This window comes from Apiotrichum porosum (genome assembly GCF_003942205.1).
Source record: "Apiotrichum porosum strain DSM 27194 chromosome Unknown scaffold_3, whole genome shotgun sequence".
NCBI classification, from domain to species: domain Eukaryota; kingdom Fungi; phylum Basidiomycota; class Tremellomycetes; order Trichosporonales; family Trichosporonaceae; genus Apiotrichum; species Apiotrichum porosum.
Window position 1 is genome coordinate 1,292,602 of NW_021167110.1, and position 13,776 is coordinate 1,306,377.

A 13,776-nucleotide genomic window follows, 5' to 3' on the forward strand; every position below is an offset into this window, starting at 1 on the left:
GAACGCGCGATGCACCTGTGAACGTTGATCGCAACAGGACAGCTAGCTACCCAAACAAACTAATTACATTGCCTTCTAACTCTTGACATCTCTCTACACCCTGCTCCTCATTCTAAGTGACAATCGCGAGCATGACCCTCTCCTCGGACCGCGTACACACCTCCACAAGTTCGACAGCCTTGGGCTCGCTGCGCATGGTCATGACACAGCTCGAACCCGCAAACAGCGTCCCTCCCTCCGTTCCCGCACGGTTACAGCTGACAAACACGACTTCTTTCGGGGGTGCAGAAGCAGAAGGCGCACCTGCACCTGCACCTGCACCTGCACCGTCGTAGCCTGGGGGCGCGGCGGCGGCGTACGTCGGTGCCGGGTCGTGCAGGGGGGCCAGGCGCGCGGCCCAGTAGTTGAGGTTGTTGATGCTCGGCGCGTTGGGGTCGCGCGGCGGCACGCGCTCCCCGTCAGAGCCGGTGTCCGAATGGGTGTCGGTGTCTGAGTCCGAGTCCGAGTCCGAGTCAGAGTCCTGTTCTCGCGGGTCGAGCCAGTTCATCCTGTCCGCGAGAGAACGTGTCAGCTGTGTAACTCTGTTATGCGAGGAACAGCGGTGTCCCACTCCCACTCACGGGACGACGAGCATGTCCACTGCGTTGGTGGCGCAGTATGTCGCGAGCTCGTACGCGTTCCACGGAGCTTATAGTGGTCAGCCGAAAAGGATACCCAGGGGAGATGCGGGGCACGTACAGATAAAGTCCTCGGGGTTCAGATCTGCAGATGGATGTCAGTCAGCGATCGCAGCACATCCAACATGACAGCCAGTACATGGTGGCCAATGTACCGCTGTCCGTCGCCCCTTCCACACCAGCCAAAAAAACCCACCCATGCAGATTCCAATAGCGACGCGGCCCAGCGGCGCCGGCAGGTCCCAGTGCATGAACCCGCTGCCCTCGCGCGCCCAGTTCTTGTCCGTCTCGAAGAGGAACGTCTTGCGATAGTTGCCCACCACCTCGCCTGCGGGCGACGCGATGAGGGCCGAGTTGTAGCCCACCTGCGCGGCGGTGAGCGGGTGGCTGGGGCCGTTGGGCCGCTTGGGAGGGAAGGACGGTGGAGGAGGGAGAAGGTGGGTGCCGTTCGCATGCGAGCCGTTCGCCGGTGGTGCTGGAGGGAGGGAAGGGTCGGTCCCAGTCCCAGTTCCCGTCCCGTTGATCTCGGCGAAGACGGGCGGGTCGGCGGGCGGGGCAGTGACGATGGGCGTGTCGTCGGCAGTGCTCGTGGACGCGGACGCGCGCGGTGGGACCACGGGCTCGTCGTCGCTAAACGCCTCGGGATAGCCTGCCACGACATGACACCGCAGCCTCGCGGCCAGCTTCTTCGCCAGCGTCGCCGTCAAGCCCGTGGTAGGGTGTTCGAGGTGCGGCTGGATGGCCGACGGGGTGGTGAACATGTACCCCGACAGAGCCATTTCCGGGAGGACGAGCAGGTCGAGCATGCCTGGTTGAAGGCTGGGAAATGGGGTCAGCCAAACGCGCCCAACAACTGTGCCAAAACCAACGCCCGCTGAGGTCGTGGTTCCACGGTTGCCAGCTGGGTTAGCAGGCTTGGTGTCGCTTACCGAGCTGTCATCGACTCGACCTTTGCCGCGTTCTCGACACCTTTGCCAAGCTGGTATCATTAGTATAAACATGCCCCGCTAGCAGACTCACTTTAGGGTCAAACTGGACACAGGCAATGCGTATAGGCTGTGCCCGGTAGACGGGAACAGGTGGAAGGGCGGTCATGTTGATATACTTGACGATGGAGCGTGTGTGCTCGCGCCAGAGTTGGAGAAAGCGGCCAGGCGACACTTTGGGTGTGCGAACAAGGCGTGTTTTGTGCTTCTGGAGCCCGGGGTATGCGGTTGGTCAACTGGTCGGGAACTGTGGAGGTTGTTGGCACAGGAAACGCGTCGACGACGATGAGGCCCCGCGCTGGACATGACCGGGCGAGGTGGCTACCGTGAGACTGTTGTGACTGGACCTGGCTGGATTGAGGTTCACCGTCAACGACGTCGTCCGTTGACGGACGGAGCAACAAGAGGTGGCTCGAGCGCCGGCTCGGAGTGGGTCGGACGTGGTGGAGACAGACCACCCTTGTGCGAGTGGGACGAGTGTTTCCAGGATGAGCACAGAGACAAGGTAAGCGATGCAGCAGCGCAGGAGGCTGAGAGGGAAGACACGCCGTCACGGAGGGAAGGCGGCGAGGGATGGGGGAGGAAGGCGCCACACGCGACCGCTGGGGTACATCCTATGGCGACCTGCAATGTTCAGCTACAAAGGGCTATAGTGGCTAGTTGCTGCCCACCCGCTGCTACGAACCCATCAGTCAAAGTTTGTCTATCGTCGCTGTCGCTGCTGGCAACTGACATTTGTGTGTCGGTGGCAGGATCTGTGAGGAGGCCGATTCGGACAGCCAGAGCCCCAGGCACGCTGCCAACTGAACACCCATGAGTGGTCCGAGCTCGACCTCCCATTAGCAAGCATTCCGAAGAAATGGGATGAGCGACATCACAGATCACAGGTCCACAGATCCACAGAACCCACCGATATTACAGAGGAACCCGTAGGCCGTAGGCTCTGCGTCCTGTCAAACCCTGGGCGGTGAGGTCTGTGGACTCGGGATGGAGACAACCGAGCTGCGCGGCGGCCGCCACGGCGGCGCGGGTGGATAACCAATTTAGCCGACGTGGCCCAAAAATCAAATTTGGTGCTAGGCCAAACGACAGCCACACGCGCGGGTTAAAGCAAGAGATAGCAGGAGTGAGCCATTAATATTTCTTGGGCGATCATGCATAACGAGAGACGAGGCATTATAGCATATGGGTGGCAAGATGATGATGGGCCTGGGCACACTGTTGTGGATGCAAACGCGGATGCGACCTGCTAACGACTGCACACTGTGGCTGCCAAATGCAGAGGGGGGTCATTCGGTTGCACTGTGGTTGGCTGGCCTGGCTGGCCGGAGCAAGTCGGCGCCACGAGCAAGAGGGTGTTCGGGATTTTGCAAACTGCCGCGCGCCCGGCCTGGGTGGTGTGGTGCGCTGGGTTGGGTGGGTGTACCAGCCAGCGAGCGACCCGCCCAGCCAGCGTCTGCACCCGCCCAGCCAGTCCACACCCAGCCAGCCAGCCAGCCTGCCAGCCAGCACCCAGCGCACCCAGGCCGCCCACACACTCCCAGGGCCACACCACACCAGTCAATCCACCATCTCAATACTCTCCTCACTCACCACTCAACCCCCCCACTCTCTCCTTCCCCTCCCCCCCTCCCCCCAAAAACAATGTCGCTCCTCCGTGTCGCCGCCGTGCGCGCCGCCGCCCCCCTCTCCGCCCGCGCCGCCTCGACCTCGGCCGTCCACGTCGTCTCGTCGCGCTCCAACGACGGCCCCGCTCTTGCCAACATCGAGGCTTCGTGGGCTACCCTCCCCGCATCCGAGCAGCTCGAGGTCTACCAGCAGCTCGAGCAGGTCCAGAAGCAGGACTGGAAGCAGCTCTCGACTGACGAGAAGAAGGCTGGTGAGTAGCACAGCGGTGGACGGGAGACAGCGAGAAAGTGGCAGCAGAGGACAGCGCAAGACAAGGATTGTTGCGGATTGGACACTCAGGACGTCACTGTTCATGCAACCTCCCACCCAAACGCACGACATGTTCCACTTGATTTGGGAGGCGCATCCCACTCCCAGCGCATGCCTGCGTCTTTGCTCTTGCACGCACGCATCGCATCGCATGCACAGCTGTCGTATTGCACCGTGCGCGGTGTGCATACCCGAGTGAAAGACCAGGCGCGCACCCGACCAACCGGCGACATTTCTTTTGTCCCCCCCCCGCCCTCCGCGCCTCCGCCTCGTCGGGACCTATCGGACCGGGGTCACTCGGCGTCACCACTGTCGTGGCCGTTGCATCGCTGCCATCGTCACCGGCACATGCCATGTGCTACCCTCGATGCGACGGTGCTGCGGTGTGCTCGATGCACGCCGTGCGGCCTGGTGGAAACATGCACGCCGCGAGGGAGGATGGGTGGTGGTGTGTGAATCCACGCCGCCATTCATCCCATCCAACGCCCACTGTGACCCTTCTGCGCCCACCTTGTCCTTGCGTGTCTTCTTCTGTGTCCTGCTGTTCTCTCCTCGTCCATGCCTCTTGCCAACGCGTACGCTCAACGCTGACACTCTCCTCCTCGTCTTCTTCCAATCCACCCTGCACCTGCATAATCGCACCTATTCTCCCGTGACCACCCCACCCACACATCTCACAGCCTACTACGTCTCGTTCGGCCCCCACGGCCCCCGCACCCCCGTCAACCCCCCCGGCACCGGTATCAAGGTCTTCGCCGGTACCCTCGGCGCCGTCGCCCTCGCCCTTGGCCTCTTCGGCCTCGCCCGCGCACGTGGTGAGTACAAACACGGAGGTCTCAAGAAGTGGCAGTGTCATTTCAGAAGAGTGTTGGTTTGAACCCAGCTTCTCTGCTTGACACCAACGCCAGACGAGAAACAAGACCAGACAGAAGAGAGATACGCAGACGAACACACGCTGACCGTTTCAGCCCCTGCTCCCCCTGCTACCTGGAGCCGCGAATACCAGGAGGAGTCGACCGAGTACCTCAAGAAGCAGCGCTCCAACCCTATCGTGCGTTACCTGCCTTGTTCTAACGGGCAAAATCTTGCACTTGCAACGTTTGCTGACGTCTCCTCTTCAGTCGGGTATCGCCTCGGAGGGTTACAAGGGCAAGGGTATGGTCATGGTCGACAACTAAACAACCACAACCTAGCCTTATTTTGGACACGTCCGTCAATTCCGTCCGTAGCCAAAAGGGATCCGGAAAGGATGAATCGTATTTGCATAGCGAACGCGAGCACTGAAGACGAAAGGGGAGGGGAAACGGGGGCGATTGGTGAGAGCCTGAAGTAGGAGACGAGGAGACCGCGCCGTTCGCTCCTCGCTGCAGCGCAGCAGTAGACTGCGTAACAGGTGACCCAGTTGGCCAGTTGGGAGCTGGCCGTCACCAGAGACATTGCGGATCGCTGCCAGGCGTCCAATCCCACCCCATGCGTTCAGCGTGGCCCTCGCGAGGAACACCGACACATCCAGTGCGCGTTGCACCCATTGTCACTCTCCCTGTGCGGGTGCCGCGGCATCAGGACCGCTCGCCTTTTGTGGCTGATTTGCGCGGCCTGAGCATATGGGTGTGCGGTGTGCGGTCGGTGATCGTGCGGTGACGTTGTGGCTGCATGGCTGCATGGCTGGACAGGCGACCGAGGCGTTCAGGCTGTCAGGTGGTTCCTCGCGACAGGAAGCGGTGGTTTGCTTTTGTTCGTGGACAGAACGAGCGGGGCGGCTGGTCCTGCAGCACTGTCTCTTATATCCTATACAGCTGTCAGAGGTATGGGCGACGGTCTATTCCGCTCCTGTCATTATGGCGTTGGCGAGCGCCTGTAGCCAGATATCGGTGACTTGGAATGACGGCGATCCGGGATCTGCAGCGTAATAATAGCCACTGCCACCTTGACCTACCTCCTTGACTCTGCTCTCCAACCCATGACCTGGAGGGACAGCTCCACCACTGACATGCCCAGGCGGAGCATAGGAAGTTTGCCCGCGGACGATTGCGTCCACATCGCCAGAAGCAACGCATCTCTTGAGGTGATGGCGGTGTGGTTCCACCGGCTGTAGCTACGGCAGCGCATGCGGGTGGGCACATAAAGTCCGGCGCGGAAATGGATGTTGCTTGTTGGAGACGTACAAGAAGCCGATGTCACCAGCTCGGCCCATCATCCCGACACACCCACATCGCTCTCACGTTGTTCTCTTTGATCTCTCGACTGACACTGGGCTGAACATCAAGCATGGCCGTCTCTGGTGAGCTGACGTTCCCCTGCCAGAGGTGTTGTTACCTCTTCCGTGGCACGGATGACGACACTGGCGCTGGTGGAGGTCGTCCACTCGGATCCCATAGACATCGTGCTGACACTTGTTCAGCACTTCCCCCCTCCACGACCCCCGCGCTCTTCAGCCTCGGAAACCGCACAACGCTGGTGACTGGCGGTGCGCGCGGTCTCGGCCTGACCGTCGCGCACGCCCTGCTCGAATGCGGCTCGGACGTTGTGGCATTCGACCTCCTCCCGCCTGTCGAGGACGAGTGGGCATCTGCACAGGCCGCAGCCACCGAGGCCGGCACGACGCTCACCTACGTCGCGCTGGACGTGACGGACGGCGACGCGGTCGACCTCGCCGTCGCAGACGCATTCAAGAACGCGCGCCAGAGCCACCCGGTCCGCGGCCTGTTCCACGCGGCGGGCATCCAGCTCCTGTGCGCCGCGACAGAGCTCACGCCGGGACAATGGCGCAAGATCATCGACGTAAACCTCACGGGCTCGTACCTCCTCGCAGCGGCGTTTGCGCGGTCCTTCTTCGCGGCCTACCCGCAAGCCGCAGACGGCACACTGCCCACGTCCCAGGCGGCCAGCATCGTGTTTGTGGCCAGCATGAGTGGCCGCGTCGCCAACTTGGGCATCGACTGCGCACCTTACAATGCCAGCAAGGCCGGTGTGAGCCAGCTGGCGCGTAACCTCGCTATGGAGTGGGGCAAGAAGGGCATCAGGGTTAACGTGAGCTACTTGATAACGCGTGCAGATGTAGCTTGCTGTTGGCTGACAACGCGCAGTCGCTCTCACCTGGTTATGTGAGTTGCTCGCAGAGTGTGGCAGAGCGCACGGTAGCAGCAGGCCTCGTTGCTCCTAAGCAGATAGACTCCAAACCCAGCAGACACTGACATTGTCCAGATCCGCACCGCCCTCACCGACGTGCTCCTCAAGCAACGCCCCGACTTTGAGGAGACCTGGACGGCGGGCTCGCTCATGGGCCGTCTTAGCACTCCCGATGAGTTTAGGGGTGAGTCGATCAATGAGCCGCTGCCTGAGTCGTGGTGCTGCGATCCGGACGGCGAGTGGCAAGGCCACGGCGAAAGCTGTCAACAGCAGCTGGCAGCCGTCTCGTCTGCTCCTCGTCCGCTTGACCCACTCTCTCCTGCCCCCGGCACATATGACCGCTGACACACCCGTGCTCAGGCCCCGTCGTGTTCCTCCTCTCGGACGCATCGAGCTTCATGACTGGCTCAGACCTGGTCGTCGATGGCGGTCACACTGCCGTTTAAGGCTGAGGAATGAGAGTAGAAGGTGATAAGTAGGCAGCGAGACGCAGAACTAGGATGGAATGGACACTTGTACTGTGGCACACGTGAGCGACGAGGTCAGCCGGTCAGTGGCGTGAGTATAGCTGCAGCAAGAGTCGATGCGCAGCAGCGCCTGTATTTGTGGTGGTTGTGTCCATGCCGTGCTGCGTGTCACCGCGCAATGCAAGTACATGTTGAGAGACATAGTTGCTGCTCTCTTGCCCAGAGGACACCCCGTCTACCACTCCTCTGGCTCGTCGATCCATTCGCCCTTCCTGCGCAGCTCGCGCTCCTGTTCGCGCAGAACACGGTAACCCTTCCAGCGCGCCTCCACTCCCGGCGCGTCGTTGCGGCTCACACCCAGCTCGCGACGCAGCTCTCCGATACCCTGCTCCCAGCGCTTCTCCCAGTACACCCCCACAAGCGTGCGGCCGCCGGCACCGGTACGCAGTGCCCAGGGGACCCAGTCTTCGCGCCACTGTGCCCGGCGCTTCTGGCTGAGACGCAGCGGACCAAACGTGCTCGACATGGCCGCAGCGGGGAGCTCCATGTTGGCCCACTCGACGACCTTGAGAGACAGCTCGTGCACGAGCGTCGGTGGGAGCGTGAACAGCGTGTGGTACAGGTCGTGGGTCTGGCGGTATCGCAGCATCGTGTACGCCAGCGTTGGAGAGTCAATGTACCGGACCTGTACCGGGTTAGCACTTCCGAACAGGACCTTCAAACCCACAGTCTCTCGTGAATCAGGCGTGATTCCGTCACGGTCCAGCCATTCAACATACTCCCTGCCCACCGTACCCCTGCGCAGACCGCGGAGGTGGTCGAGGTTGACGGTGTGGGAGCTGACAATGGGCCGGTCGCGCAGGATCTGGCGGCCCTCGGGGTGGGACGCCATGTGTTCGTGCAGACGGGGCAGGAACGACGACGCCGTCGACTCTGACAGCGTGGCAATGAGGTCGGGGCGCGACGTGTAGTTGAGCACGCCGACGACGCCGCTGCCGACGGCCAGAAGCGCATTCTGCGCCGCGTTCAGTGGCACATGGTCCGGGTAGTTCTTGGGAGGCGCCGGGGTCGAATGAAGCTGTCGGCAGTGGGAGGAGGACGATGAAGAGCTCGCGAGCGCTGCGGGGGCGAGCGTGCGGGACGCGGCTGTCGCAGCGCGACTGGAGCCGAAGAGGGTACGAGACAGCGACATGGGTTGTGCCGTGTAAGGTGAGGAGCGGTGTAGGAATGCAGTGAGGGTGTGGTTGCCGACATATTGTGAACGGTGCAGTCGCGGCTTAGTCGGGGAGCCCCGGAGATACAACAGGCACGCTCGCGCACCCTCTCGGCTTCGACAGACAAGTGGCACTGAGGCACCATCCACCATGCCAGCCGTTGTCGCTGCTCTCGGTGTCTGCAACATGCATGCACACCCGCTGTCTCTGGATAGTAACCGCCGTTCACCGGGCAGCAGCCCCAGGTGACACCATTCGCTGGTGCCGCATGTTAGGTACCTGCTGCGGTTCGTTGGTAGTGACCGAGGATATGCTGGCCAACACACTTCGACTTTAGTGGCGTGGCTCTGCAGCGCTCAGGCCCCACCTGCACGCCCAGGCCTGCAATCGTATGGTATCGTACATGTCGGCCTCACGACCTTTGTTGCCGCCGGGGCAAGGTTTTGCCTCTCACGGAACAAAAGCCGCTAAGTCAAAGTCGACACTCTTAACCAACCAAAACGCAGGGCTTAACACGCCCCTGTAGATGTCTGACAAAGGGATGTAAAATGTTATCCAATCTGCTCTATTAAGAGTCCTCCATATCGTTGTTACAACAGGCTATCCCGGACCGTGGGCCAATGCTACTAGGGGAAGTAGCTCCCCTCGCTACTCGTCGTCATCCTCGTCGCTCTCGACCACGCGTCTCCTACCAGTCCCCCGACCGCTGCGTTGTGGCCGCTCGACGCGCTCGGCAGCAACCTGGGGTGCCGCGCCACCACCCATTCGTCGTGCAGCGCGGCGCTTGGCCGCCTTGGTCTTCTTGAGAACGTCGGCCTCGAGCGCCTGTTCCTCGAGTCCCTTGGCCTGGTGTTCGGTGAGAATGGCCTCGAACTCTTTGAGCTCGGTCTCGGGCTTGCCCGCGCTCTTGTTGGAACGGGCCTGTATATTGTCAGCTGTCTGATGGTACTGTGTGGATCTCACCTTTGCAAGAATCTCGCTGAAGCGGCGGAAGACGGTCTCCTCGTGCAGCTTGTCCTGGTAGAACGGCAGACCCTCGATGAGCTTCTTCATCGAGCGCTCCGACTTGAAGGGCAGGAGCGAGAGACAGAACGAAATGTCGCGCCACTGACGTTCCTCGGTGGCGAGACGGAAACGCTGACAGAGCTTTTCGACAATAGCCTCGGCCTGCTTCTCCTTTTCGATAAACGTAAAGATGAAGCGCATGGTCCGCTCGAACGCCTCCTCGTCGACGGCGTGGGTGCCAATGGACAGGTGCGAGATAACGTCTTGCAGGTTGTTGTACAGGGCATTGTCCTTTGTGCTGAGCTCGGTGAAGAAGAGCTTGGCAAGGTCGGAGATGCGCTGGTCCGGGTCCTCGAGGGACTTGGCCATCTCGCCGAGTTGGCCCTTGACCTTGATCATGCCGTTCAAGATAAGGTGGGTGAGCACCATTAGCGTGTTCTTCTTGACAATCGGGTCGGGGTCGGTGAGGCCCTGGTACAGGCGCTCAGAGTTGTCGTCGATCATGCTGCCCCAGCAGACTGCAATGTCGCCGAGGGCAATGACAATGTTACTCCTGACCACAGGGTCGCGACTGGTCTCGAGGATCTTGAACAGGAGGAGCAGGTGCGCCTCGCAGAACTGAGCCGAGACACACATAAACTTGGTCAGAGCAAGGATGGCCGATTGGCGCAGAGTTGGCAACCTGTAGCGCTTGGGGCTGGCACAAATTGCGACAATCAGGGGACCATAGACAGACAACAGGCTTTTGTCGCCGTACAGCAGCTCGCGCTCGCGAATGTTGGCAATGAGGTCGCCAATGTCGTCCTCGGCGTTACCGGCCACGGCGTCGAGGTCATTGCCGTCCTTGTCTCCCGGCTTGGCGGCAGCCTTTTCTGTTTCGAGTCAGCGATCGGTTGACACCAGTAAGTATCGGAACTCACCCTTGGCCTTTTCGTCCTTGCGGCGCTTGAACTCGCGCTCAACGAGCTCCAGGTAGACGATGTGCTTGAGGGCAACGTGACCAACGACAAACAGGAGCTCGGCAAGGGCGAACGCGCTGACCTCGTCAGGCTTGGGCTCGGCAGGGGTGGCTTCGACCTGCATCGACGAGGTCTGGGACGAAGTGCGCGAGTGCGTCCGAACCTGAGGGGAGGGCGATGGTGGGGCATCCTGCTGAGACTCGTCGTCGACGTTCTCGCTCGTCTGCGAGGCAGCAACCGGAGCCTTGGTAGCAAACACCTTGGCCGTGAGGTCCTTGATGATTGAGCCACAGAGAGCGTCGGGCTGCTGTCCAAGAAGGTAAATGGTGTTGATGGCCTGCTCGGCCATACCAAACCACTGGGGAGATCGAGACGAGATCTTGATAATGTTCTCGAGCTTGAGGAACACGGGGTTATCCATTGGAAGACGCATGGTCTTATCCTGGAGCGAACCCTTGACCTTCTTGGCGCTGCCACCGAGACGCTGGAGCGCGATACAGGTGTAGCGAGCGAGCACCAAGTCGTTCATACCGTGGGGGCCGAGACCAATCTTGAGGAGCGAGTCGACACGCTCGGTGACGACCTCACGCTTGGCCAGGGCAAGCATGCCGAGGATAATGATGGCTCCCTGGCGCTGAGGCTTGGGAATCTCCTGCTCGGTGCCTGCGTGGGTTAGCACACGATCAGCGTTCACACACTCACTGTAAACCTGCCACAGCTTGTTGACAACGTCGGGGTGGACGCCACCGTCGACCATCATAGTGCGCATCATCTCCTCGAGTGAGGTGAGCTCGGCAAGGGTGGCGCCATAGGTACGCTCAATCATGTTCTTGGCGATACGGTTGACCTGCTGCTTAGGGGCAAGGTCGGGAACGACGTCAAAATAGAGGGACCGGTAGACGTCGATGAGGTTACCACGGATAGAGCGACCATCCATGCCCTCGTCGGTGGTGGCATTGTTGTCCTTGGTCCAGATGAGGTGGAGCATGGTCTTGATGCCCTGCTCAGCCGATGCAATGTTGTATTCGTAGGCGGTGCGGAAGAAGCGCATCGACTCGAGTACCTCGGTCTTGTTGGTCGAGACGAGGAGCTGGCAAAGGGTGGGGATGGCAGACTCGATCTGGTTGATAAAACGCAGAGCGTCCGAGTAGTACTTCTTGGTGAGGCGCAGGCGCATGATCGCTTGGGGGTCCATGGACGACTGCTCAGCCTCGATGGCGGCCACGTCGAGCTGCGAGGGACGAGGCTTGCGGCTCTTCTTGGCCTTCTTGGACTTTTGGGTCTTCTTGATTGAGCCCTGAGTCCGGTCGCCGTCTTCGGCTTCCTCATCACCATCTGCCGCACCCTCTTCCTCCTCCTCCTCATCCTCTTCATCGTCGTCGTCGTCCTCGCCCTCCTCCTCCTTGTCCTCCTTGTCCTCCTTGTCCTCCTTGTCCTCCTCGTCATCCTCTTCATCCTCCTTGTCCTCGTCATCGTCCATTCCCGCATCGCGACGAGCAGTCTCCATCTCATGAGTGTCGACCTTTTCGAGCTCAGCGCAGACCTTGTCGTAGCGCTCCTGCCACTCGGGGAGGTTGAGTGTACCACCGTGGAGGGCACCGAAGGGGTGGGTCTCGAGGAGCTTGCAGAGAAGCTGGATCGAGTAGCGACGGGCGGACGATGTCTTGTCTTCGAGCGTCCGGATAGTGAGATTGGCAATCTTGGAACGCTGCTTGGGGAACTTAACAGGGAGACTGGTGTGTCAGTCGCAGAATCGCCTAAAACACTCACTCGCAGAGCTTGGTCAAGGTGGTGAGGACCTTGGAGCGAACGTAAGAGTTGAGGTCCAGGTAACGCTCAAAGAGTAGGTCGAAAAAGCCCTTGATCTGTTTGGTCTTTTGCTCGTCCTCTCCTTCCTCGGACATGGCAAGATCACGGATGAGGAGACCGATAATCTCAATGATGGCCATGCGCATGGGGTGGGCCTCACTGTCGAGGTGAGCAAGCAAAAGGGGCATCTGCTTGCCGACGACACGGGGCGAGAGCTCGGCGAGTCGGACGAGGAATCGTGAAAAGGAACGAGGTCCCTTGGCGTCACTATGCGAGAATGTCTTGCCTGCAACGTCACGCAGAACCTCTTCGGCAAGTTGAGGGTAGTCAAACTCCTTTTCGAGAATGGCGAGGAGCTCGGCCATTGGCTCGGACAGGTGCTCAAAGTAGGTGAGGTTCTGGACAATCGAGGTCTGGGCACCAAACGCGTGACCATGGAACTTGACAGCCAGGCAGATGACCTTGTACATGCCGAGCCGAGTCTCCTGGACCTTGAGGTATGCCTCAACCTCGGCGAGCTGGTACACCGACTTTGTAAAGCACGAGACGAATGCCTCACGCTCTGACGAGGTGCGCCAGATACGCGACGTCGGGACGCGGAGGGTGCGGTGCATGGTGCCGAGTACGAGCGGCAGGTGGTCTGCCCAAGCAAACGAGGTGGGCATACCGGGGGTGGGACGCTTCTTGTTCTTAGTCTTCTTGGCGGTGGGGGCTTCATCACCAGGGGCACGACCGGCGCCGCGCTCGGCGACGGCGACAAACCACTGGAGAAGGAAAGCCCACTGCTCGAGCTGCTGTTTGTGCTGGAGCGGCGCGTCAATGTCGTCTTGGCCGGGGGCGACAAGGACCATGACGGCGTTGGAGTGGTGGGTAAGGCCCGAGCAAATAGCGTCCAGCGTCTTCTGGAGCACGTTGCCGTCGACGCCCGGCGCGTCGGCGTGCTTGAGCACGGAGGTGAACACATCAAGTGTCTCGCCGGGAGAGTGCAGGATAGAGTCGGGGTCGTTGACTACTGCCTCGATCGCGCTCGAGAGATGCACGTCAATAGCACTAGAGGACAGGTCTGGGATGTCGAGCTCATTGTTGATGGGGTAGAGTGAGGGGTCGGCTGTGAGGGAGAGTAGCTCCTCCTGGAGGTTGTAGTCGGACATGGCGTGGCGGGCGGCGGCGCCTATGGGAGCTCTGAGTGGAAGAGATCTCCCTGACGCGTGTAGGCGCTCTGGGGATGTGCCGGAAAGGTGGAATGAGGTTGTTGTGGGTGTCGATGAACGTCAAAACAATGCCGAAAAGACAGGCGCGTGTTTACACCAACCGAGCAAGGGACGGGACTCACTCTGGGCGGTGAGGGATTGCTTCCGTTTAAAGTAGTAATTACGTAATTTTACTTTAAACACGTGTGTTTACTTCCGTGACGCTGACCGCGCGTCGTTCAGTGACGCTCATGCACTCCGTCGCTGCCTGACGCAGGACACACACGAACAGCGAACGTCTCGAATCCATCAGCTATCAGCCCTCTCGCCTCTCAACCACATCTTTTCGTCCTTGTCCACATCGACAGCTCAGACAGCGGCATCGACGAGGACATTATCCTC

General features: G+C 60.5%; 5 protein-coding genes across 5 annotated transcripts; 2 read left to right on the forward strand and 3 right to left on the reverse strand.

The window, feature by feature from the left end:
• Positions 1-112: 112 nt before the first annotated feature.
• Positions 113-1,772, reverse strand: NTA1 (Carbon-nitrogen hydrolase; the record flags this gene model as incomplete). Its single annotated transcript, XM_028621546.1, has 6 exons — positions 113-548; positions 621-687; positions 739-762; positions 874-1,496; positions 1,607-1,656; positions 1,698-1,772. 6 exons carry the CDS (start codon positions 1,770-1,772, stop codon positions 113-115), a joined length of 1,275 nt encoding a protein of 424 aa, XP_028477998.1.
• Positions 1,773-3,307: 1,535 nt separating this feature from the next.
• Positions 3,308-4,779, forward strand: COX5A (Cytochrome c oxidase subunit 5A; the record flags this gene model as incomplete). Its single annotated transcript, XM_028621547.1, has 4 exons — positions 3,308-3,542; positions 4,282-4,416; positions 4,570-4,652; positions 4,723-4,779. 4 exons carry the CDS (start codon positions 3,308-3,310, stop codon positions 4,777-4,779), a joined length of 510 nt encoding a protein of 169 aa, XP_028477999.1.
• Positions 4,780-5,869: 1,090 nt separating this feature from the next.
• Positions 5,870-7,176, forward strand: EHS24_006074 (uncharacterized protein; the record flags this gene model as incomplete). The annotated part of the gene is made up of 5 exons (XM_028621548.1): positions 5,870-5,882; positions 6,003-6,631; positions 6,688-6,705; positions 6,806-6,914; positions 7,091-7,176. The coding sequence occupies 5 exons, from the start codon at positions 5,870-5,872 to the stop codon at positions 7,174-7,176; spliced, it is 855 nt and encodes a 284-aa protein (XP_028478000.1).
• Positions 7,177-7,432: 256 nt separating this feature from the next.
• Positions 7,433-8,389, reverse strand: COQ4 (Ubiquinone biosynthesis protein; the record flags this gene model as incomplete). The annotated part of the gene is made up of 1 exon (XM_028621549.1): positions 7,433-8,389. One exon carries the CDS (start codon positions 8,387-8,389, stop codon positions 7,433-7,435), a length of 957 nt encoding a protein of 318 aa, XP_028478001.1.
• A 670-nt stretch (positions 8,390-9,059) lies between these two features.
• YCS4 (Condensin complex subunit) lies at positions 9,060-13,335 on the reverse strand (the record flags this gene model as incomplete). The annotated part of the gene is made up of 5 exons (XM_028621550.1): positions 9,060-9,332; positions 9,375-10,288; positions 10,337-11,038; positions 11,078-12,108; positions 12,146-13,335. 5 exons carry the CDS (start codon positions 13,333-13,335, stop codon positions 9,060-9,062), a joined length of 4,110 nt encoding a protein of 1,369 aa, XP_028478002.1.
• Positions 13,336-13,776: the final 441 nt, after the last annotated feature.